Here is a 25416-nt window from a genome sequence, read left to right as displayed (position 1 = left end):
CTTTATCTGTCATATATATATATGTATGTTCTCATGGTGTAAATTACCCACCCAAGGGGAGCTCATCTTTGGTGGGGCTCATCTTGGGTGGGGTCGGTTTTTTCACTATACTTATTATCTTTACATTTTTATTCGATCGTTTGATTTACTGCACCCGTCTCGAACGCTTATCAAAAACAAAATCCGTTCGTTTTCGGATTCGGGACCTACAAGTACAAATACAATACATGAACCGGTACGGATATTTGGGAGAAAAATCTCATCCCTAACTTAGACCCATCACTAAACACTAAATTTAACTATTTACACCTACAAACATAGTACCTAAACATGAAACCACAACCGAAACTAACAAGGTCGGCCCAATGTCCCAAACACAAAAACACATTGTCATTGGTATCAAGTCCTCCACATATTTGGGGTTTATAATAAAACTATAAAAGTAAAAAACTTTAGATTAGAAAAATGTTTTCCTTATCCTCCTCACCATATGGATCAATCAATATAACCTCATAATAAAATGCTCAACACCTTCACTTTCACATATCAAACCCCCAATTGCAGTCTCTTCACTCACCCAATTCACTCATCACATCTTCATCTTCAACCCCATCACCGTCCTTCCAACAACAGACTCCGCCCAACCCACTTCTCCACCGGCATCTTTCACTCTCTTTCCGCCATCGATAAACACCAAGAAAACAAACAAAACCATCATAATCAAGACCCAGACGACGATTCCGATGCCGATTGTTCACACCGAATTCGCCTCTACAACTCTTCACCCATTTACCTAAACAAAACCCATCAAAACCCGGACAAAAAAACCTCCGAATTTGGTTGCGGCATTTCGTCGAACATGTGGTGGGCGGACTTGAAGGCGGCTGTGGGACAGAGGATTAATGTGGAGGGGCTTTTGTTCTCGGTGTCGGTGATTACTAAGAACAAGCATTGGGTGATACCTCATGTGTCGGTGACCGATGTGAGGTATATTGATTGGGCTGCGTTGAAACGAAAGGGGTTTGAAGGTGTTGTGTTTGATAAGGATAATACGCTTACGGTTCCCTACTCGTTGGCGTTGTGGGGCCCGCTTTCGCCGTCTGTGGAGGCCTGCAAGTCGGTTTTCGGGAACAATATTGCGGTTTTTAGTAACTCTGCTGGTAATTTGAGTTTGAGAAGAATGTTGATTGTTTCGTGTGTTATTTTTGTGTTAATGTATTGATTTGTTTGCGGTTTTCGATGGGATCAGGGCTGCAGGAGTATGATCCGGATGGCAGGAAAGCTAGGGCTCTTGAGTTTGTGATTGGGATCCGAGTAATTAGACATAGTAAGTATCGCTAAATCGATATCTTTTTACTGTTGTAAAACAAGATTTTAAGAATTATGATAAAAAGTTTATATCTTTTAAAATGAATCTTTATGTGAAGGATGAGATTATTAACAATTTATTATGAACAAGAAATAGGCGCTAAAGGAAACTTGCTACTTGAGCTTTGGAATTTGTGACCGATAAGAAACTTGTGTTTTCCGTACTGAGAAGTTTGTAATTCTTGATAAGTAGTTTGCTAGGAGATAAATATGTGACTTATCGGGTGTATTAATATACACATAGTATTAGGTTATCTTGGTTTTATAGTCTTAGCCTACTATAATTGTACTGTATACAACAAGCTTATACAGTATAATCCCACTTATAGTAGAGTATAATATTGTACAATGTGAACCTTGCTAAAGCTTAATTTGTGCTACGACTTACTGATTTATGACTTTAGGCTATGATTTGGAAAAACCACATTTGTCTTATATAAAATTATAATTTGTAATCATTGACAAAATAAAAACTTGCATGTGGTTTTTCCCAACATAACCTAAAGCACTAAGTTAGTAAGTCATAACACAAATTAAGCTAGCAAATGAAGTGGTTTTATTTGACTTTTATTTATTTATTTTTGATTCGATGTTTAGTGTCTGACTAATGAAAGCCCGTGACTCCGTGAGTTATTATGTAAATCCCCATTAGGTATTAAAGTTCAGATGTTATTTGTCATTTAGAAATTTTTGTGATTTAAGTTAATTGGGATTAAGTTTAGGCACAAGTGTAATTGGGGCATTAAGAATTTTCTGGAGTATTATTTCAAGTTCCTCTCAAACCCTAAACATTTAACATAAAAATAAAACACAGCTTTTGTAAACCCAAAGTTGTTATAATGTGAAATCAATTGTTACTTGCATCAGGAACATATATTTTACAATATATAAACAGTCATCATCATCATCATCATCATCATCATCATCATCGTACTCAGTATATCCCACCAATAGCAATGCTATGGTAGGGTCTGAGGAGGGTAAGATGTAGACAGCCTTACCTCTATCCCATAGGGATAGAGAGGCTGCTTCCGGTGAGACCCCCGGCTCGATAGTAGTTTTGCATCAAGCCTTGGACATAAGGCACATAGCACTCAATCATCGGGACACCGGCTGATTGGTGCATGTGCCCTTGTCTTTCGGCTATCAACGCCACCACATGATGCCTGATTAACCTTCCGCCACTTTTAACGTTATTTTCACAAGATTAGTAAAATAACGTCAAAATTAGTGCAATTTTACTTTTGCCCACCCGAGGGTTCACACATATATTCATTATATGCGCGCACCGCAAGCAGGGCTCACAGTGAACGGTTCTTCTGCAAGACTCAGAGGTGCGGTTAATATAGTAAGAAAACCATTTCTGTTACCATAAACAATGTCTGTGAAGGGGCGATCGCCCACCTGAAATTAAAAGTAGAGTATGGTTTTACTGTTATATTCAAATTTAAAACAAAAAAACAAAATGAAATTTCAAGAAAATATAAACAGTCAAAAAAGAAAACATCCTCTTTTTATATATATTTAAACTTCAAAATTACTTTATGTGATCATATAATTTGTAATTTTGTTTTGACTGTAGAGGTGAAGAAACCAGCTGGCTCGGCTGAAGAAATCGAAAGACACTTTGGATGCGATTGTTCAAAACTCATAATGGTACCAAATATTTTCTTGAAATTTCATTTTGTTTTTTTGTTTTAAATTTGAATATAACAGTAAAACCATACTCTACTTTTAATTTCAGGTGGGCGATCGCCCCTTCACAGACATTGTTTATGGTAACAGAAATGGTTTTCTTACTATATTAACCGCACCTCTGAGTCTTGCAGAAGAACCGTTCACTGTTAAGCAGGTTCGTTTTTTCATATATCATATTTATGAAATCTTAATAAGATAATAACAGCTTTCAATTTATAAGAAACAAAAGTGCATTATTTACTTGTACATCATGCGTAATACTATATATGCTCGACTAATATCTGATACCTGTTTTCAATTTCTTTGACATAAATACCCTTCTCTTATATAAGGATTTAGAGAAGGGTATAATGGTCATATTCTAAACTAATTTAATGAAATAAGTGAACTTTGTAATTGGTTGTTTACAGGTGCGAAAAATTGAACTAGCTCTTATGAAGCGGTGGTCGAAGAAGGGTTTAAAGCCAGTAAATGAGAGGCTTCTTTCGGACGCCTTGGATTGCGTGAAAGAAACACCATCTGTTTAAAAAAATGTTGTAGGGAAATCAGGAATTGAAATTATATTGTGAGTGGTGCAAGCCTATGTATGATTCTTTTTGTTACTATATTATTATTATATAAATGAAACCGCATGTCATGTTAGGTGTCTAAGTTTGTGCAGTGCTCCAAGTTTAGTTGATCGGTGGAGTCACGGTTCAGTTTCAGTAAACATGTAACATGAACCTTATTGTAGCTAATAAGGTGTTTCTAATGCTGTGTTCCCGAGTTGAGTTAAGGAGAGAAAGGAAAGGAATTCCGAACGTGGGCTTGCGTCAAAAATGATATTTTATGAAATGGCTTAATGATTCTAAAACACCATTATTCATATAAAAATTACTTAATTTAAGATCTTCGCACAATAATCAAAACTACAAGTTAATACTTCCTTCAAAGTGATGTGTAGAAACACAATATATGTACACATGCACTCATTAAAACATGTATACCAAAAGATTAAGAAAGAGAACACCATGAAACATTAAGAATGTGTATAAAAGTCATCCAACAAACCTTACCTAGGACCAGATAAAACAGAAGTAAGCAACGGTGTCATATCTTTTTCATTTTCAACTACCGTGTTTAGCAGTTTCGGATGTGTGAAGTTGTTATCCAAGTTAGATTCAACAATCATAACACCTTCTAATACCTTAACCACCGTCGACATGGATGGTCTTTTCGTATAATCATATTGTAAACACCATGAAGCCACTTTCATCATCTCCACTACTTCTAAACCGTGGATCTGCATGTCTTCACTGTACTTGTCAACCATATCTAGCAACGTTCCTTGTTCCCAACGTTTTTGAAGGACACTAAGTAAGTGCCAGCTTTCTTCAGGCTGAGATTTGTCAAAATTCTCCCTCCCACACAATGTCTCTAAGAGTACGATCCCAAAGCTGTATACATCCACTTTTTCAGTGATAACCGAGCTCAACCATTCTGGAGCTAGATATCCTGGGGTTCCTCTCATTGTCGTCATCACTTGGCTTTGATTTCTGTCAATGAGCTTTGACAACCCGAAATCCGATACTTTGGCATTAAAATCACTGTCTAGCAATATGTTTTGAGGTTTAATATCTAGGTGGATGATTTTTTGCCTACACTCTTCATGAAGATATGCTAGACCCCTGGCAACATCAAAGATGATTTTCTTTCTGCATTCCCATTCTAGCACGTGCTCTCGGTCTCCATGGTAGATCCAACGATCTAAAGATCCATTACTCATGTATTCATACACAAGAAAACGTTGTGATTTCCAAGCACCAAACCCTCTTAGTGTAACTAGGTTCACATGGTGAATGCTTCTAATGGATTGAACCTCGGCAAGGAATGATTTGTTAACATGCCCAAGCCCCTCAAGACATTGCAATCTTTGGGCCATCTTCAAGAGACCCTTCATAAACTTCTCCAAATCCTCCTTCACCAAGCTTTTTGTTAAAATCCATTGTGGCGGTTTTCAATTCTTCATAAGAAAACCGATTAGGCATTCCTAGTACCTCGCCTGTAAACTCTTCCTCCATTTGTGTGGCTCATCTTCGCTTGCGGATTATGGAAATAATTAAACCAAGAACCCCAAGGAGAAACAAAACACTTCCAATAGTGGAAGTTAGTATAACTCCTAAAGTTGATCGAGGTGAACGAGGCGTGGAAGCAGAAGTAGGTGATCTTACATGTTGTACTTTTATGAAAGCTGAAGTATTGCGCCGAACTACATTTGGATCTACGCTCATCATTGTGAAGAGATCAAAAGGTAAATAGCAATCACCATTTGAAGAATTTGAACCATACTGAAATAGAGCTGCTTTGCATGAGCAATTGTTGGCACATGCTTGTTTGCAAGTCTCTATGTCCACACTGTCTAAATCTACAATATAATTGAAGTACATAACATTCTCAGATGGCTCAAGGGTCCGAGTGATCCTCCTCGGAGGATTATCTGGGCCCAAATTCGCTTGTGGATTCTTCTGCAATGGAACATGCACCTCCTACCTTTTCGCTGTATTCATTGTTCAAACCAACAGTACGGGTGGCATCGTTCGACCAGATAGTGGGTTCCCGCAAGTTGTGTGGTCAGCTAACTGAGACCATCCGGTTAGCTATGGTGCAACACTGAATCTCACTGCAACAGGAGACTTGGTCCTCCAGGATGGTGATGGAATCACAGTTTGGAGTACCAACACCACCGGGAAATCTGTTGCCGCTTTGAACTTAACCGATGATGGAAACCTGATCTTGTTTGATGCCAGTAGATCACTGGTTTGGCAGTCTTTCGATCACCCAACAGACTGTTTGGTACTGGGGCAAAGATTGCTTCAAGGACAGCAGTTAATACCTAGTGTTTCATCAACCAATTGGACGGCCCAAAAAGGTTTGTTCTCTCTTCAAGTGACGGATAAAGGCTTGTTTGCTTACGTTGGATCAAACCCACCTCAAGCGTATTACAGTTATCAGGTCATTGGCAACTATTCAAACACAGGAAGAAGATATGTCAGGTACTTGAATTGTAGTTTGTCTTTATTCATTCTTTCTAAAAAGCCAAGTGATCCTGATAAGGTGATTAGAATACCTCAAGCATCATCAGTCCAGTATATGAAACTGATGCCGGACGGGCATTTAAAAGTGTTTGACTGGAAAAAAGTTGCGTGGTTAGTGGTGGCAGATCCATTTAATAGTTATCTTGAAGGGTGTAAAAATCCTTTGGCATGTGGGAGAAACGCCCTTTGCTTGGGTAATCAACAGTGTAGATGTCCAGGTCATTTCGTTGCGGTGGATGATCAACAACCGAACCTGGGTTGCTATGCATTAAATCCTCTCAGGTGTAGCACTACCAAAGGACAAGACTGGTTTCCACTTGAGAATGTTAACTACTTCAACATAACTTCAGATATGGAGAAGGTGGATGCTGAGACTTGCAAACAAGCATGTGTCAACAATTGCTCATGCAAAGCAGCTATATTTCAGTATGGCTCGAACTCTTCAAGTGGGGATTGTTTTTTACCTACTGAGCTCTTCACAATGATGATTGTGGATTCTAATATAGTTCCCCGCAACGCTTTAGCTTTCATAAAAGTGCAGGTTACAAATGGTTATTTGCGTCTATCAGCTACAAAAGCTATATTAATTATCGCTTTGGTAGGTTTTTTGTTTCCGCTAGGGCTTATAGGTTTTCTTATTTACAACGTCCGTAACCCAAGGCAGACCATTCAAATGGAGGAAGATCCTATAGGTGAGGTACCAGGAATGCCGAGTCGGTTCCCCTATGAAGAATTGAAAACCACCACAGAGAACTTTAATAAAAAGCTTGGTGAAGGAGGATTTGGAGCAGTTTTTGAAGGGACTCTTGAAGATGGCTCAAAGATTGCAGTAAAATGTCTTGAGGGTCTTGGGCAGGTAAACAAATCATTCCTAGCAGAGGTTCAATCCATTGGAAGCATTCACCATGTGAACCTAGTTAGACTTAGAGGATTTTGTGCATGGAAATCACAACGTTTTCTTGTATATGATTTCATGAGTAATGGATCATTAGATCGCTGGATCTACCATGGATGCCGAGAGAACGTGCTAGAATGGGAATGCAGAAAGAAAATAATTCTTGATGTAGCAAAGGGTTTAGCATATCTTCATGAAGACTGTAGGCAAAAAATCATCCACCTAGATATTAAACCTCAAAATATATTGCTAGACGGTGATTTCAATGCCAAAGTATCTGATTTTGGGTTGTCAAAACTCATGGATAGAAATCAAACGCAAGTAATGACTACTATGAGAGGAACCCTGGGATATCTAGCTCCAGAATGGCTGAGCTTGGTTATTACTGAAAAAGTGGACGTATATGGCTTTGGGATCGTTCTCTTAGAGATGTTGTTTGCGAGGAAGAATTTTGACTTATCTCAGCCTGAAGAAAGCCGAAACTTACTTGATGTCCTTCAAAAATGTTGGGAACAAGAGACGCTGCAAGATATGGTTGACAAGTACAGTGAAGATATGCAGGCACATGGTTCAGAAGTCGTGGAGATGATAAAAGTGGCTTCATGGTGTTTACAATATGATTTTATGAGAAGGCCTTCAATGTCGACAGTGGTTAAGGTGTTAGAAGGCGTAATGACTGTTGAACCTAGCCTGGATTATAACTTCACAGATCCTAGAATGCAAAACACAACAGTTGAAGTTGAAAAAGATATGACACCATTGTTGGCTTCTGTTCTATCCGGTCCTAGGTGAGGTTCTTGAGGACGACTTTGATGCACATTCTTAATGTTTAGCTGTTGAGACTTTACAACATAAGTATTTACTTCTTATTGGTCTCTATGCCCCTGATCTGTCAAAAAGAAACATTTTCAAGAGAATTGTTGAAGCCTTAATATTATGTGTAATCATTTATTTTGCTAAAATGATGTTTAAGTCTATACGAATGTGAAGTTTCCTTGTAATAATGTATTACATGACTATATTATAGAGTATGAAAAGAGAAAACAAGCCATCATAAAAGTTTTGATTATGATAAGATTTGAGTTTGAATTTTTGTATAAAATAGAATATTCAGATCATGTATACAGAAAATAATTCATTATCGAACATCTAAACAAGTTTTGAGCATGGTACAGTTACTACAAAGCCTCTCACCAAAGTCTTGGTGAGTAATTTTCGTTTAACCAGCTGTTTGCTTGTATAACCTATATAACATAGTCGATCATGGTGTATAAGGTAAAAATAAGGAATTACAAACACCCCCTTAGTATTATTATAGTGTAAAAAACCCAATCGATCCATGTGAACATTTGGCACGACCACTGTGGAATTACATGAACGACTTTGTGACTGGTCATAATAAAATTTAAACTGTGATTTATTACAATTATAATTATATAAATTACATATTGAGCCAAGTTAGCCTGGCTTCTTTCACTACTAGAAAAATAGGCATTTGCAACGATCTTTTCGGTCGGAAAGCAGTTGCAATAGGACTGTTGCGACCATTTTGCAACCGAAAATGCTGTTGGAAAAACGCAGTTCGCAACTGCTCTGTTGCGACCATTTCCACTGTTGCGGTCGCAAACCTTGCAACCACTTATGTCGTCGCAAATCTTGCGATCATTTCTGCCTGTTGCAAAATTTCCAACCCTTGTTGCGGTCGCAAATTTTCCAACCCCTGTTGCGGTCGCAAATCTTCCGACCACTATTGCAGTCGAAAATCTTGCGACCACTGCAGCTACCACCACTTTTTCCAACCAACATGAAACTGCTGGCTTGCTATGGATATTATTTATTATTTACAAATATATACAAAATCATATAAATAGAGATGCAAACACAATGTTAACTAAATATTCTATCAAAGATGTTTAATGTATCAAAATGTTATTCGAATTCTATAAACCGACATAAAAAACATGTTATTCTAGCTATACACAAATCAATAACCACAAATAACATACTTCTGAGTATCAGCCCATTGCAAGCCACATAAATCGGATTCAACTATCTGCATACATAATTGCATTTTTAATACTCAACTTTTATAATATTGGATTAAAGATTAATATATTTTGAGGGTGAATGATACCATTATAACGTCACTGGAGAGAGATAAGAAACATAGTTGATTTTATTTATATATAACCCTTGTATCTCTTCAAGCATTGCTCCGGTTGTAACTCCCATAAACCTTTTCGAAGTTCTCACCTTCATAACACCATATATTTATAATATACAAGAGTTATATGTCATCATGAAATATAAGTATAGCTTAATAAAACATAAGCTTGAAGTACTCACAGCATGTTTATAGGCCGTACAGAGTGATTACATGGTCCTGATGTCCCAAGCATGGATGCATTTTCATCAATCATAAATTTGGTCCGAATAAGGACCCTATTCGAATAAATAAAATGAGTTAAATGGGTCAAAACATAATGGTAATGGTAATGGTTAACTTGTAAGCATCGACCCCGAAGCCAGTTTTTGTTTGAACCAAAAATCTAGATTACCCTTTGTAAAGTTGTATACTTGTATGTTAACAATCAACCTTTGACTACATTTGCTGCAACAATTTACAAAAATTACAGAACTGCCCTTTATTCAGAATGCCCTTGACCCGTAAAAAAATTTCTAAATACTTGTAATCTGCTTTGAGTACCGAAATTTAACTATAAGAAGTTGACCAAACTACCATCAACTAAAAATTGCAACATCAATTTCAAAAACTAATAACTGTATTCCTTTTCAGACCTACACTTGAGTAAATGGGAAACAATATATTATATAATTTGTTTTTTAGAATATAACGTGCGACAAGTATAAAAATACTTACAAATCAAAGATGCTTTGAAAAGTGAAGCAGTATTAAGATATTCCACGGTGAGAGGAATACATTGACTGAAAGGTATAAGGTTTTTCAACGGATTGTTAATTCGGTTACCGAACACCGATATACTCGACTTGTCAAAACCGGTGAGATTAAGTGATAATTTCTCCACTGCAATCGAGTCTACCCTTAGATGAACCTGTACCGACAATTCTTGTTAAGTTAAAACAAGGTGTATTGTGCCATTGTGTGTGTATATATATACATGTAGAGATATAATAAGTTATAACTGATTACCTTTGATAATAGATGTAATAATATAAAATTAGCTGCTAAATCATCACCACCAAGAATTACTGTAAGATGCTGCAAAAGAGACTGGCGTATTTCTTTCATCAAATGAGGTTTTGGCTGCAAGATGACAACGCTTGAATTAATATTACTTATTTGATTATTAAACATTGAAATGAATAAACAAAATCATAACTAACTTCTTCTACCTCCATTGTTGGTGGTCTAATAATCAAATCATCAGGTGAAAGCTTTCAGTGTACAAGACAATGAAGACATGGAACCTGAAAACATATTTATAATTGTAAAGAATAAGATGGTTGTAGTGAAGTAATGTTTATTACTTGAAGGTGTGAGAAATACATAAACAACTACATCTATTTATACACAAATAAACCCTAGCTATCAACCCATAAAAGACCCATGGGCTTTAGCCAACTATATGGGCTAAAACCCTAACTAAATACAACTAACACTCCTCAAGTTGAAGCATAGATGTTAATCATGCCCAACTTGATACAAATAAAATCTATCTGAGCTTTCCGGAGCGGTTTAGTTAGAATGTCTGCTAGCTGAAAATTTGTCTTCACATGAACTGGTTGAATGGAAGGAGGATCAGTTTGTGTGCCTACTACTCGATCTCTGATAAGGTGGCAGTCGACCTCAATATGTTTTGTCCTCTCATGAAATACTTGATTCTTGGCTATGTGAATGGCTGACTGACTATCACAGTATAATCTCATCAAGTCATTAGAAACAACCCCGAGCTCTCTGAGAAGACGACGAACCCATGTCATCTCTGATGTTACATCTGCCATGGCTCTATACTCCGATTCGGCACTCGACCGGGAAACCATGTGTTGCTTCTTACTCTTCCATGATACAAGATTTCCTCCAACACACAATATCCGGTGGTAGATCGTCGAGAAATCGGACAACCTGCCCAATCTGCATCTGAGAACCCTAATATCCGACCATCTCCTTCTTCCGTGAAGGCACCTACACGACAATGACCCTGATCGGAGTATAATATACCCAAGCCAGGTGAGGTCTTAAGATATCTTAAGACACGAAGGGCAGCATCCCAGTGACCGGTGTATGGTGTAGCCATAAATTGGCTCAGAACACTGACAGTAAAGGAGATATCCGGTCGGGTGACGGTTAAATAATTAAGTTTACCAACCAACCGTCTGTATCGCTCAGGATCGTTCATTGGATCTCCTTCCTTTGGGAGGAGTTTCTTTGTAGGAAGCATTGGGGTATCAACAAGTTTACAACCCAGTAAGCCACATTCAGTTAACGTATCAAGAACATACTTTCGTTGGGAGAGAAGTATTCCTTGTGGAGAGCGGGATACTTCTATGCCAAGGAAATACCTCAATCGACCTAAGTCGCTGGCCTGAAACTGAGACTGAAGAAACTGCTTGAGTTCGGTAATCCCGACCTCGTCATCACCTGTGATTATAATGTCATCCACATAAACAACTACGATAATCCTCTTTCCTTTCCGGTGTCTAAAGAAGACAGAGTGATCGTAGGCACTCCGAGTCATCCCAAACTGTCCCATAACACTAGAGAATCGACCAAACCATGCCCTGGAAGACTGTTTAAGACCATATAAAGAACGACGTAGTCTACAAACTTTCGAGGCCTCCTCAACAACGAACCTCGGGGGGCTGCTCCATATATACCTCCTCCTCAAGAACACCATTAAGAAAGGCGTTCTTGATATCAAGCTGGTGGAGCGGCCAATGATTAATGGCAGCAAGAGCGATACAAATACGGACAGATGGCATTTTAGCAACCGGAGAGAAGGTTTCATCGTAATCAATGCCATATGCCTGAGAATACCCTTTTGCAACCAACCGAGCCTTTAAGCGGTGTAAGGAGCCATCCGGGTGTAGTTTAACCGTAAACACCCAACGACAACCAACAATACGCTTCCCTTTAGGAAGTGTTTCAAGATCCCATGTATGATTGGACTTTAGAGCCCCAATTTCATCTTCCATAGCCTGTCTCCATCCTGGGTGAGCGAGAGCGCTCGTCACATTTTTGGGAATCGGGTAGGAATCAAGGGTAGTGGTGTACGCATGAGATTCAAGAGATAGGTGGGTGTAGGCAACATAGCCCTGAATTGGGTAACGAGTACATTTTTGGGGTTCCTTGCGAAAGGAAATAGGTATATCGGGAAGTGGGGCACCAGGAGGATCATAAACGGGTGTATCAGAGGTTGTTGGATCGGGTAAGGATGTATTAGTAAGAGGTGTGGATTGCTTAGATGTAGACGGAGTATCGGAGGGTATTTCGGGGTCGTGGCCAGGGTGTGAATCAAGAGTCGCTGATGTTTGACCCCTACCTCGCCTAGCATATGTGAAAAGCAGTGGCGGAGATTCTGTCGGTGGGTCAGAATCAGTAGAGATTGGATCGGTAGAAGGAATTGACAGAGGAATTGACACAGGAATGGTGGGGATGAAAGGAGATGTGGGTATATCAAGGTCAGGAAATGGGTCAGAAACAGGAGTGGAACACTCAGGAAATTAAGGACATGACTCATTAAAAGTGACATCGGCACTAGTAAAGTATCGGTGAAGAGATGGGCTATAGCACCGATACCCTTTTTGAACCCGTGAGTAACCAACATAGATACAACGAAGGGCTCGGGGATCAAGTTTGATTGTTTTCGGACGATGGTCATGAACATAGGCAACGCAACCAAAGACTTTAGGTGCGAGAGGAAAAGGAATACCGGTGGGACATAGTACAGAAAACGGAACGGGTGTGGACATACGGTTAATCAGATATGCAGCTGTGAGAACGGTATCTCCCCAAAAACGATGAGGGACACGTGATTAGATTATGAGTGTGCGAGCAACATCCAATAGGTGACGATTTTTGCGTTCGGACACACCATTTTGTTGAGATGTATATGCACATGATGATTCATGAATAATGCCGTTTTTTAAGTACGAAGAAAAGTCGGTGGAAAAATATTCCTTAGCATTATCGGATCGGAAAGTTTTAATGGTGGTGTTAAATTGGTTTTGAACATAAGCATTAAATTCTTGAAATATGGAAAAAACCTCACTACGAGATTTCATCAAATAAATCCAAGTAGTGCGAGAATAGTCATCAATAAAGCTAACAAAATATTCAAAACCCAACATAGATACAACGAAGGGCTCGGGGATCAAGTTTGATTGTTTTCGGACGATGGTCATGAACATAGGCAACGCAACCAAAGACTTTAGGTGCGAGAGGAAAAGGAATACCGGTGGGACATAGTACAGAAAACGGAACGGGTGTGGACATACGGTTAATCAGATATGCAGCTGTGAGAACGGTATCTCCCCAAAAACGATGAGGGACACGTGATTAGATTATGAGTGTGCGAGCAACATCCAATAGGTGACGATTTTTGCGTTCGGACACACCATTTTGTTGAGATGTATATGCACATGATGATTCATGAATAATGCCGTTTTTTAAGTACGAAGAAAAGTCGGTGGAAAAATATTCCTTAGCATTATCGGATCGGAAAGTTTTAATGGTGGTGTTAAATTGGTTTTGAACATAAGCATTAAATTCTTGAAATATGGAAAAAACCTCACTACGAGATTTCATCAAATAAATCCAAGTAGTGCGAGAATAGTCATCAATAAAGCTAACAAAATATTCAAAACCCAAAGTAGATTTGGTAGGGCAAGGCCCCCATACATCAGAATGCAAAAGTTCAAAACAAAAACTGACTCGATTAGACACTCTAGGGGGATAGGGATGCCTGGTATGTTTACCAAGTTGACACGACTCACAATGAAAATTAAAAGACGAAAGTGGTAAATCTGGACGCATTTGCCTCATAACCGCTGTAGAGGGATGACCTAACCGACAGTGGTCCTCCTTGACTGAAGCAGTTGCTGTAGAACATGTAGGACCTGACGGGAAGATTAAGCGGTAGAGGCCTCCAGATTCAAAACCTGTGCCAATCAGACGAGATACAGTGAGTAGGATAAAATTTAGCGGAGCAATTGTGTTGTTTAGTAAGTTGGCTTACCGAACAAAGGTTATCGGGAAATTTAGGAACATATAGAATAGACGAGAGGTTTAAGTTGGATGAGGTGTTAATGGATCCAACCCCCAGTACAGGACAGGAAGACCCATCAGCCAGTCGAACAGGTTGGTGGGAGACTTTATTAAGGTTGGACAGAATACCCGAGTTCACAGTCATGTGATGAGTGGCACCCGAATCAATAATCCAAGATGAAGGACTAGGAAGCGTACCTGAATCGGCCGTATTGGCACATGGAGCAGGAACAGGAGCAGGAGTCTGAGAGGCTAGAAGCTGCTGGAGACGACAATAGTCTTCTTCGCTAACTGTGTAGGTGGGAGTGGCGGTTGGATCTGAAGTCTCACCAGCGGCAGCCAAACGAGCTTTGGGACGAGGAGGTGGCTGACTTCCAACAGGGCGGTTCGGGCAGTCCCATTTCGTATGACCTGGTTCCTTGCAATAGTGACAAACAAGACCACCGCCCCATCCAATACCTTTTTTTGTGGGTCATATGAGAACCTCGACCAGTACCCCGACCAGTAGATGTATACATAGCCGATGTATCAGTAGGAGGTAGAGTTGCACCAGGACCATACATTTCCCGTAATTGGTGAAAGGTTGATGCAACTGAAGATGTAGCAGCGGAGTTGCTCAACAGTAGGGGTCGGGCGCTTGAATACTTAGGTGATATCCCGGCAATGAAGGTCATGACATCCATCTTGGCGTTTCGCTCCTCCTGAATCTTCAAATCAGTAGTGGGTGGAAACATAGTGCGAAGCTCATCTCGGAGTTTGCAGAATCGTGTGAAATAGTCGGTAAATGTAGAATCACCTTGCTCGGCCCGACCATAGGCTTGAACCACAGAATAAGCATGAGAGATAAGACTCCTTAGCCGAAAAGGATGAAGAGAGGTGATCCCACATTTCCTTTACGGTGGAAAAGTTTTGAGCAATAGTAAGGATTTGTGTATCCATAGCATTCCATAGGGCCATTAGGATTCCGCTATCATCAATTTTTCATTCTTTGGTAATCGGGTCCGGGGGTGGTTTAGTGAGATGGTCGTCTTTGTCCATACTTTCAAGACCCTTTTGGACAAAGAGACTCCACAAACCCCAATTTTTTGAGTCAAGCTTAACGGGAATGCGAAGGACAGCAGAGTAGTTGATAATACCTGGAGTAATCTGACTTTCAGTGGTCTTTTTGGCTTCCATTGGATCTGGTAGCTGGAGTGTCTGAACAAAACTCGAACACAATAACCGAGACAGACGGAAAAAGTTGTCGTATCAAAAAACTAACAACACAGGAAGCTTCGGAAGTAAAAAACAACAGATCTGGAAAAAATCCGGTGACCGGAAACCCAGTCACGCGCCCACACGCGCCGGCGCGTGGGAGACAGTGACGGCGACTGGGCGGCGCGTGGCGGCGCGTCAGGCGACGATTTTTTGACGGATGATGTTTCGGAGGTTGCTGGTTACAATGATGGCGGCGGTGATGGTAGGAGGTGTCTCAAAAAAAGATTTCGTGACAAAACAGTAGGTATAACGAGGTTAAAGCTCGTTTCAGATCTGGTAGCGGGCTGGTCAGACTAGGTTCGGATCAGATGGCGGCTAGGGTTTGATGGTTGTAGTGAAGTAATGTTTATTACTTGAAGGTGTGAGAAATACATAAACTACATCTATTTATACACAAATAAACCCTAGCTATCAACCCATAAAAGGCCCATGGGCTTTAGCCAACTATATGAGCTAAAACCCTAACTAAATACAACTAACAATAATGTATTAAACCATTAAGTTTAATAATAAATAATACTCATATATTTTTTTAACAGAGATGGATGCTGACCTTGCTAGGAGGTAAGTTGACTAATTCCTCTTGGTCAAAACAATATTCCAGTTCATTTTCATAATTGTTATCATTTTAACATCAGTGTCAAATGTCAGGACACCAATAAACTCAAAGACATCATTTAGCTTCAAGTCAGATTCTGGTGTGTCATATATCTACAGAATAAGTCATTAAACACTTGATTAGACATTCTGATTTAGAACTTCATATAAAGTATGATGTTTTGACATCAATGAAAAAAAAATTACCTTTACAAAACAGGGAAAATCATTATTATCAAAAGCAAGCACCATAATCATACCACAATCAGTACCCTCGGTCATGCTGCCCGGTAGAACAGATCCACATTCTCGCTGTTAAGAATAAATATTTGCATCAAGTTAATTTAAAATCTAAAAGAATATAACATCATCTTATACAAAGTAATCAAATTGATATATGAAAACAAGACATTAGCTCACCATCATCTTATGTCAAACATGTAAAGCTTTAAACTTTTTTGTAATGCCTAATTAAAAACATACAAATATAAAAAAAACTTTTACAATAGATTCCAACATGCTTGCATTTCCACCTCATCATAAACAGAGCAATCGTCTCTCTGTCGCTTCTCTCGGCTTGTTGGCGAGGCGTATATATTTACCTGGCCATCAAGTAGCATGAATTCTGACCAGGAACCTGTAATGAAGAAAAAATACATAAAGTAAATAATAGTTTTACATCATAAATGCATACATGATAAACCTAACTGGACTTACAGGAACACAGCAAAGTAACCGAAGCTCCCAGACACGCGTGTTAGATGAAGAACCCATGGGAAATTGAGAAACATCTGTAAACTTATTGGTATTCCATGTATCATTGTTCTACGAAAAAATGAACCCAAAATTAATAACAAAATAATAAATTAAAAAAACATATTCATAATCTTATTCAGAGGTTAAATTGAGCCAAAAAAGCATACCTTGTAAGCACGTTGAATCAAACTAAAGATCTAAGTGGAACTTGTGAAGTAAAAGTTTTAAGAAAACATTACTTTTTCTCAAACAACTAAGACCAGCACAATAAGATACTTAACAAGTGAGAATGTATATCATATGTCATCAAACTAGGAGTGAACAATAACCAGACCGTTAACCGAACCGAAAGTAACCGAAAACAGTTATCGGTGTTTTTTTGGCACCTCCATTTCATGTTTTCATATATTTCTAGCTTTTATACCTCCATTTCATGTATCTCATGTACTTATACCACCATTTCATATATTTATACCTTCATTTCAGGTATATAATGTGCATCCAATTCATGTACTTCTAAGTAAAAACTTTAGCCTAAGTTTGATTTTGGTTATTATAACAAACTAATCAAATAAACCGAACCGATAGGTTAATCCGGTTTAAGCTAATAACCGAACTGAATCATACACATCCCTACATCAAACAATATATAGAGATATGACAGTTGAGTTACTCTTATTACAATAATAAGATGCTCAATTGACAAATCAAATTGAAGAGAAACCTGCAAACCTAACGAATAAATAAACCAACTGACTGACTAATTGATTACTAACAGCTTCCGATTGCAAATGACCTAATTGATTAATTAATGTTTAAACTTCAAACTGTAGCAGACAGACACCAAATCAACAACTGTACGTAAGCGTAAGTATAAATAATACTACCTTGAGAGGATCTAAACCAGCTTTAAGCTCGCGCTGTTGTCGTTCGGATGAAGAATCATACTCGTTGTTCATCTCATCACTTTCCACTCTCTTCTCCGTTGACGATTACTTTCGTGAAAACCCTAACTCGCCTGTTTTTGGGGCTAATTGAAAGAGAGAGATGAAATGTGAACTACCAGTGAATCGGATTCAACTGGTTCTTGTATCACCAAACTGAACTTATTAGGGCTCGAATTAGGGAGAATTGAGATCATCGTTTGCAGAGTTAGGGCTTCAATTGTTGGATAATCTACGCATGGGGATAAGAAATTTAGGGGTGAAAAGTTTTGGATTGGGGAAAAGGTTACGGGGCACTTTTATTAGAAATTTGTTTTTAGAAGTCATAGTTACACAATTTAACTTTGAATTTCATGGGTTTGTGGAAATTTTAAGTTTTAACTAAAATTAACAGTCTTTCGTAATTAACTTAACTACCTATTGCTACAGCTTAGGACGGTGGTTGCAAATTAAAATAAAAACTACCTTCAAAACTTCAAAACTCCGACCGCTTTGTCACCGGTTGCAAAAACACCGACCGCTTTAAATAAGTGGTTGCAAAAACTCCGACCGTTTAGCCACCAAACAAAAGCGGTTGCAAAAACTCCGACCGCCTAGTTGCGGTTGCAAAAGTTCCGACTGCCTAACCACCGGTTGCAAAAACTTCCGACCGCTTAAAATAAGTGGTTGCAAAAGCTCCGACCGCTTAGCCACCGAACAAAAACAGTTGCAAAAACTCCGACCGCCTAGTTGCGGTTGCAAAAGTTCCGACTGCCTAGCCACTCGGTAGCAAAAACTCCGACCACCTAACCACCGGTTGCAAAAAAATTGCGACCGCTTAGCTACCGTGTTAAGTAATTATGCATTTCGGTAGCAAATTTGCTAAATCGGTCGCTAAAATTGCTACCGTTTTTTTCGGTGGCAAATTTTGGTCGTAATTGCTCAATTTTCTAGTAGTGTTTAAATACGAGTTTTTTGCGAGCGAGGTGAAAAGTTTACTCACTAGGGATGAGCAGTTGGCATCAGGTACCGGTACCAAAACGAGCATTTTGGTACCGAAATCAAGTTTTTAAGAAAACTGGGATTAATAAATTCGGGATCAGTATAAGTATTTTATCGAATTTTTGCCTAAACAAATCACCCACGATGTGGTGCGGCAAACCGACGCAAATCAGTCGGTATCGGGTTACGACGATGAAACTAAACCAAAAAATGATTTCGCCAACGCCCAAATACAAAAAAAATAACATATTTAAAAAAAACTAAAATAACATATTTAAAAAACAAAACTTGCAGTGAGCCAACAAAAAAACAAACCTCAAGCGTTGTGACGGTGAGCCAACGTAAACTTGGTTGGTATTGGTTTTAATTCGTGCACCTAAATGAGTAAACCCAAAACATAACATAATAAAATTTTTATAAGAAAAACTAAAAGCTAAACCGGAAATAAATCCGGGTCAACCTAGAGGGTTCATGTGTTGACTTATTTTTATCGTATTTTTAAATGTGTTTAATTGTTTATGGTGTGTCAGAGTTCAGAAGTTAAAAGAGAGAACTATTTTATACTCATTTATATTTTTGTTATAAATTTAAAGTATTAATTAATATGCAATGAAACTTTTAGATGTTGAACGAATTTGGGTGTGTCAACTTATGAATATTGAATACACATGTTAAGTTTAGATTCATACACAATCGTCTCTTTGGTGTAAAATTTCTGAATTTGTGATGTTTAACCCGTCAACCCATTAACATGGCTGTTTAACAACTATAGCATGATTTGTAGGATTCTTCTCCCCTCGTAACCTACCGCAATGACGATTATAGGACCAAGCTATATTTAATCATTTGTTTGAATGATTTTTCCTATTTTTCTGTTAATGTGAAAGGATTAAGTCCAATACTCAACTCCATCAAATCCTACCCATTTTATGCTTAATACCCTACCCAATCCGCATTTAAGCTAATTAAAAAAATAAATGGGGTCCAAATTCTAGCTTGTTTGAAGGGATAAGCCTTCAACCATTCTGGCCTCACCGATCAATCGCTCATGCTACGACCTATTGGTTGCCGAATGGCCGACGCCCACCCATCCTCTGTCTGTCCTGGTGTACGTTCCTCTCGTCCAAACTCGTCCATATTAGATATATTGTATTTTAGTTATGCATTTTTAATGGGTTTTCACGTATTTTTTTTATGGTTATATGATATTTTATTTGAATATTTTTTATATGACTTGACCCAATTTGACAGCCGAACCGGATCGAAAAATAAATATCGGCCGATGTGAGAAAATTTCCTAGGTCCATCACTGAATGTATCACACACGCATTAGTACAAAGCTAGCCGGATTCACCTTTAAGAGAACCATAATAGTTATAGTAGACTAGTGAAAGTAACAAATATAGGAATCCTTAGTAATTCTACTACATACCACTTCAAGAAACATGTTGAACACTCATTCAATACAAAATACCGAATCAAAATTTCAACCTCCTAATAATTTCATACTATACGTTATACCACGTACAGTTTTTATGTCAAGCAACAAGATTCAAAAAGCTTGAGTGAAGAACCTGATTAATGAATGGCATAATCACATTCCCCATTTAGCCAGGGCCAGCTCCGAAAAGAAGAAAAATTTTTTGGGCCAAAGGCGAACTTAATTTTGGGCTTCAAGTAAAAGAAACATTTTGTTAGGTTTAAACAATTTAATTATAAATGGGCTTATTTAATTATGATTTTAAGTTGTGTAAAAAACTTTTATATAAAAATAAGCTTAAAATTATTTCAAATAAGACTAGAACTCACAACCTTTTGGTTAGATGTCATACCCCTTTACCATTAGACCAAGCTAGTGGTTATGTAATTGTGTTGATACATTGATTATACACACGTTTTTGATAAAAGTACATATAATTTTTTTTGAAAAAAAAAATTTCAGGCCTAACAGGGTGTCGGGCCTGTGGCCGTCGACTACCCTGTCATGCCTCAAAGACGGCCCTGCATTTAGCATTAAAAATGTAAAAGTATCAATCCACTATAAATTGGTGGGCCGTAGAGACCCCTTGGAGCTTGGCCCTAGGACTTTTGTTGATAACCTCATCTTTTTTCTTTACAAAATGTCAAAAGCAAAATACAAACGATGAATATCTTTCTGTTTGTTATTAACTAAAAACATCAAATAATCTTGTAATCTTAATTCTAACTTGCAAATTTTTGAACTGCCGCGATCAACAAAATACCAACGATGCATACCAATATTTATGTATGTCTAAATTTCACATACGAAATAATAATTATCAATAGTTAGGCCGACTTATATATAGAACGTGCACTGCGCTAGTCTGTGTTCACTTGTATGTTGAATTTTTGTTAGCTAAACTTATGCTTTGATACGCATGAACAAAAGGTGAAATACATGTGAGAAGTTATTCGCGTAAGGCATGATTTTTAGTTGGCTTTGGTATTGATGGAATAAAGTAGAATACGCGAGGCAAAGGAGATATATGACTATTGTTTTCCATAGCATAAACACCAAGCTATGGATGTGATTACTATGTAGTTGATATCTATGGAGATATATTACAAATAGTTGATGTCATGTTTTTTTTTTTTTTGTGCTTTGTTTTTTTCATCTCACCTTTTCTTTCTTTTAAGTTGGTCCCCACATATTTACAACATTTATGTTTGGCTAATTAACTGTGCATGTCGGATACTGATGATGACTACCACATTCTCAGTACACGGTTTCTTTATCAAATTAGAACGAAACTTCATCTAAAATGGGTCAACTAGAGTTTACTTATATACAGTAGTAGAGGCTTATTAGTAATAGTAACACTCTAACCTTGTTTTGTATCAAGAAAGTGATTAATCATGGTTATAGTATAACCTCAATAAATGCATCTTTGATTAAATATAGCTCACTAAACAAAATTATACAGTATATCTAGCAAAATATTTTGTTTTATACAAAACTCCACATTAAATCTAATCATTACGTACAAAAAACTTCACACTCGTGTCGAATTAAACATCATTTTAGCAAAATAAATGATTACACTTAATCAGAATACAGAACAAGTGTTTGATTATTTCCAGAAATTCCAATTCTTTCAAACAAGGTCAGCTAACCACGAAACATTATGAATGTGCATGAAAGCCGACCCCAAGAACCTAGCTCATGGTTACTTACCTAGGACCGGATAGAACAGAAGCCATCAATGGTGTCAAATCTTTGTCATGTTCAACTGCTGTATTTTGCATTCTAGGGTCTGTGAAGTTGTAATCCAAGCTAGATTCTACAGTCATTACGCCTTCTAACACCTTAACAACCGTCGACATTGAAGGCCTTTTCGTATAATCATATTGTAAACACCACGAAGCCACTTTCATCATCTCCACAACTTCTGAACTGTGTGTCTGCATATCTTCACTGTGCTTGTCAACCATATCTAGTAGCATCCCTTGTTCCCAACATTTTTGAAGGACACAAAGTAAGTGCCGGCTTTCTTCAGGCAGAGATTTGTCGAAGTTCTTTCTCCCACACAATATCTCTAAGAGAACGATCCCAAAGCTGTATACATCCACTTTTTCAGTTATAACCGAGCCCAACCATTCTGGAGCCAGATATCCTGGTGTTCCCCTCATAGTAGTTATTACTTGTGTTTGATTTCTGTCTATGAGTTTTGACAACCCGAAATCAGATACTTTGGCATTGAAATTACAGTCTAGCAATATGTTTTGAGGTTTAATATCTAGGTGGATGATTTTTTGCCTACAGTCTTCATGAAGATATGCTAGACCCTTAGCTACATCAAGAATGATTTTCTTTCTGCATTCCCATTCTAGCACGTGCTCTCGGTCTCCGTGGTAAATCCAGCGTTCTAACGATCCGTTACTCATGAATTCATACACGAGAAAACGTTGTGATTTCAAAGCACAAAATCCTCTTAATGTAACCAGATTCACATGGTGAATGCTTCCAATGGATTGAACCTCAGCTAGAAACGATTTGTTAACCTGCCCAAGACCCTCGAGACATTTAACTGCAATCTTTGACCCGTCTTCAAGCGTCCCTTCAAAAACTGCCCCAAATCCTCCTTCACCAAGCTTTTTATTGAAATTATCTGTGGCGGATTTCAATTCTTCATAGGAAAACCGAGTCGGCATTCCTGGTACATCGCCTATAGACTCTTCCTCCATTTGAGCGGCTTGTCTTCGCTTGCGAATTATGTAAATAAGAAAACCCATAACCGCAAGCAGAAACAAGACACTTCCAATAGTGGTAGTTAATATAACACCTAAAGTAGACCGAGATGATGGAGGAGTGGAAGCAGAAGGAGGTGGTCGAGACGACGGAGGAATGGAAGCAGGAGGAGGAGATCTTACATTCTGCACTTTTATGAAAGCCGACGCATTATAATGAATTACATCCGGATCAACATTCGCCATTGTGTAAAGCTCGAAAGGTAAATAACAATCCCCACTTGAAGCATTTAAACCATACTGAAAGAAAGCTGCTTTGCATGAGCAATTGTTGACACACGCTTGTTTGCAAGTCTCCGAATCCACCATTTCCATGTCGGCACTAAAGCTGGAGTGCGTAACATTCTCAAGCGCGATAAAAGTTTGATCATCAGTGGCATTACACGTAAGAGGAGTAATTTCAGAGCAACCCAAGTCCGGTTGTTGATCATCTACTGCTCGGAAATAATCAATCCTGGGCGAGCGTGATACTGGACAGCTACATTGTTGATTACCGGAGCATACGCCATTTCTTCCACAAGCCAAAGGATATGCACACTCTCCAAGAAGACCGGTAAATAGATCAGCCACCACTAACCATCTGTTTTGCCATTCAAACACTTTCAAATGCCCATCCGGCATCAGTTTCATATACTGAGCGGATGATGCTTGAGGTATGGGAATCCACATATCGGGATCGTTTGGCTCAACAGAAAGCACGAACAAAGCGAAACTGCCATTCAAGAACCTAACGTATCTTCTTCCTTTATTTTTGTCTTCTCCAGAGACCGGAAAACTGTTATAGACTTGAGGTGGGTTTGATCCAACATAAGCAAATAGACCTTTATCTGTGACTTGAAGAGAAAACAAACCTTTTTGGGCCGTCCAATTGGTTTCCGAAACACTAGGTATCAACTGCTGTCCTTGAAACAGTCGCTGTCCCAGTACTAAACTGTCCGTTGGGTAATCGAAAGATTTCCAAACCACCAAGCTATTGACATCAAACAACACCAGGTTTCCATCATCGGTTAAGTTCAAACCAACAACAGATTTCCCGGTAGTGTTGGTTGTCCACACTATGCTTCCATCAGCATCTTGTAGGACCAATTCTCCCGTAGCAGTGAGATTGAGTATTGCACCATAGCTAACCGGATAGTCTCGGTTTGCTGACCACACCACTTGAGGGAACCCTATAGCCGGTGCAACGATATTGCTCACACTGTTAGTTTGAACAATGAAGACAGCAAAGAGGTAAGAGGTGCATGTTCCATTGCAGTAGAACCCACAGGCGAATTTGGGTCCGAATGATCCTCTAACGAGGATGGCTCGGACCTTTGAGCCGTCTGTGAAGTTAACAGAATGCGGTAGAGATTCAGTGTTGGTCCATGCGGTGGAAAGATTTGCGGTAGGGTAATCGAAGGGCGGTTGGGCAGTGGTTGAGTAGCAATTTAAGATGAGAAACAAGGCAAAACAATAACAGATCCTCATCACTAAGGATTAATGAACACACAAGAGCCTATGAAGATATAAGCTTTGTGATTTAAATATCATATCTACTGTTGGAAAGTCAATTCCATTATGCTATAGTTGACTTATTTGAGATAAAACCGTGTCTTGAGAATTGTAAGGGAACCAATTAAAAAGAAAAAAAATAGGTACAAGTGTATTACTTCATCTCAATAAATTCTTTATGATTTAAATATCTGATCTACTGTATAAAAAGTCAACACCATGATGCTATAGTTGACTTATTTGAGAAGAAATTTCCTTGTAATGTAATAAGAATAACGTGTCCTGTGCACATGGTAGTCATCATCATTTATTCATTTCCCACTGTACAATTACTTAATCTCAAATACATAAAAATTGTAAATATGGGTACTATTAAAAAGATTGAGAAAAAGAAGAAAAAAAAGGTAGATAAAAAGTTAAAGACATTGGGTATGCCCACACCATATGTTAAACCTTAGAAAAGTTAATCAAGAACACCAAACACGATTTTGCATAAAACGTTTATTCGACTCTTTTCTATTAATAAGAAACAAGAACAAATACTTTATACTCTTTCTACTTTCTTAACAAAAGAAACTTATGATGGGTTTATTTAACACCCACAATTCTAAGCTTACTCAAACTAGAAAACATAATAATACTAGACTTCTAATTTATTTAGTAATAAATAAAATATAACTATGACACCAAGTTATTCAACTTGGTACCTAAACTTTGGATCTCCACCAAACCGCCCCTTGAGATCTTCCGTACCACCTTTATACTTTTCGTATTATTCATTCGGGTCCTTCAAGTTGGTGTTGCACCAAGTTTTACACCATATAGGTTATTTGGACACCA

General features: G+C 38.3%; 3 protein-coding genes and 2 pseudogenes across 3 annotated transcripts; 2 read left to right on the top strand and 3 right to left on the bottom strand.

Annotated features, from left to right (window-relative positions):
* Positions 1 to 470: 470 nt before the first annotated feature.
* On the top strand, positions 471 to 3740 carry LOC143541096 (phosphatidylglycerophosphate phosphatase 1, chloroplastic/mitochondrial-like). The gene is made up of 5 exons (XM_077034006.1): positions 471 to 1160; positions 1250 to 1327; positions 2951 to 3024; positions 3113 to 3220; positions 3477 to 3740. Exons 1-5 carry the CDS (start codon positions 521 to 523, stop codon positions 3591 to 3593), a joined length of 1017 nt encoding a protein of 338 aa, XP_076890121.1. The 5' UTR covers positions 471 to 520; the 3' UTR covers positions 3594 to 3740.
* Positions 3741 to 4117: 377 nt separating this feature from the next.
* Positions 4118 to 4831, bottom strand: LOC143541067 (G-type lectin S-receptor-like serine/threonine-protein kinase SD2-5 pseudogene; annotated as a pseudogene).
* A 323-nt stretch (positions 4832 to 5154) lies between these two features.
* LOC143541066 (G-type lectin S-receptor-like serine/threonine-protein kinase SD2-5) lies at positions 5155 to 8170 on the top strand (annotated as a pseudogene).
* Positions 8171 to 9386: 1216 nt separating this feature from the next.
* Positions 9387 to 16141, bottom strand: LOC143541082 (mini-chromosome maintenance complex-binding protein-like). The gene is made up of 5 exons (XM_077033992.1): positions 16092 to 16141; positions 10411 to 10485; positions 10208 to 10321; positions 9917 to 10109; positions 9387 to 9477 (listed from the first exon to the last, which is right to left on the bottom strand). Exons 2-5 carry the CDS (start codon positions 10414 to 10416, stop codon positions 9452 to 9454), a joined length of 339 nt encoding a protein of 112 aa, XP_076890107.1. The 5' UTR covers positions 10417 to 10485; positions 16092 to 16141; the 3' UTR covers positions 9387 to 9451.
* Positions 16142 to 21920: 5779 nt separating this feature from the next.
* On the bottom strand, positions 21921 to 24664 carry LOC143541095 (G-type lectin S-receptor-like serine/threonine-protein kinase SD2-5). The gene has a single exon (XM_077034005.1). The coding sequence runs from the start codon at positions 24550 to 24552 to the stop codon at positions 22009 to 22011; it is 2544 nt and encodes an 847-aa protein (XP_076890120.1). The 5' UTR covers positions 24553 to 24664; the 3' UTR covers positions 21921 to 22008.
* Positions 24665 to 25416: the final 752 nt, after the last annotated feature.

Source organism: Bidens hawaiensis, unplaced genomic scaffold (genome assembly GCF_021521415.1).
Source record: "Bidens hawaiensis isolate Kalapana, Puna unplaced genomic scaffold, B.hawaiensis_p1.1 tig00012467_1, whole genome shotgun sequence".
In the NCBI taxonomy this organism is placed as follows: Eukaryota; Viridiplantae; Streptophyta; class Magnoliopsida; order Asterales; family Asteraceae; genus Bidens; species Bidens hawaiensis.
Note: the sequence above shows the minus strand (reverse complement) of the source record. Positions and strands in the feature narration are given on the sequence as shown.

Excerpts from the sequence above, each read along its gene's own strand:
- LOC143541096 (XM_077034006.1), top strand. The coding sequence starts at position 521 with ATGCTCAACACCTTCACTTTCACATATCAAACCCCCAATTGCAGTCTC. Across the intron at positions 3,025-3,112 it reads ATTGTTCAAAACTCATAATG|GTGGGCGATCGCCCCTTCAC; the intron begins GTACCAAATATT and ends TTTTAATTTCAG. Across the intron at positions 3,221-3,476 it reads AACCGTTCACTGTTAAGCAG|GTGCGAAAAATTGAACTAGC; the intron begins GTTCGTTTTTTC and ends GGTTGTTTACAG.
- LOC143541082 (XM_077033992.1), bottom strand. Across the intron at positions 10,110-10,207 it reads TATTACATCTATTATCAAAG|GTTCATCTAAGGGTAGACTC; the intron begins GTAATCAGTTAT and ends TTGTCGGTACAG. Across the intron at positions 9,478-9,916 it reads TTTCAAAGCATCTTTGATTT|GGTCCTTATTCGGACCAAAT; the intron begins GTAAGTATTTTT and ends TTATTCGAATAG.
- LOC143541095 (XM_077034005.1), bottom strand. The coding sequence starts at position 24,552 with ATGAGGATCTGTTATTGTTTTGCCTTGTTTCTCATCTTAAATTGCTAC.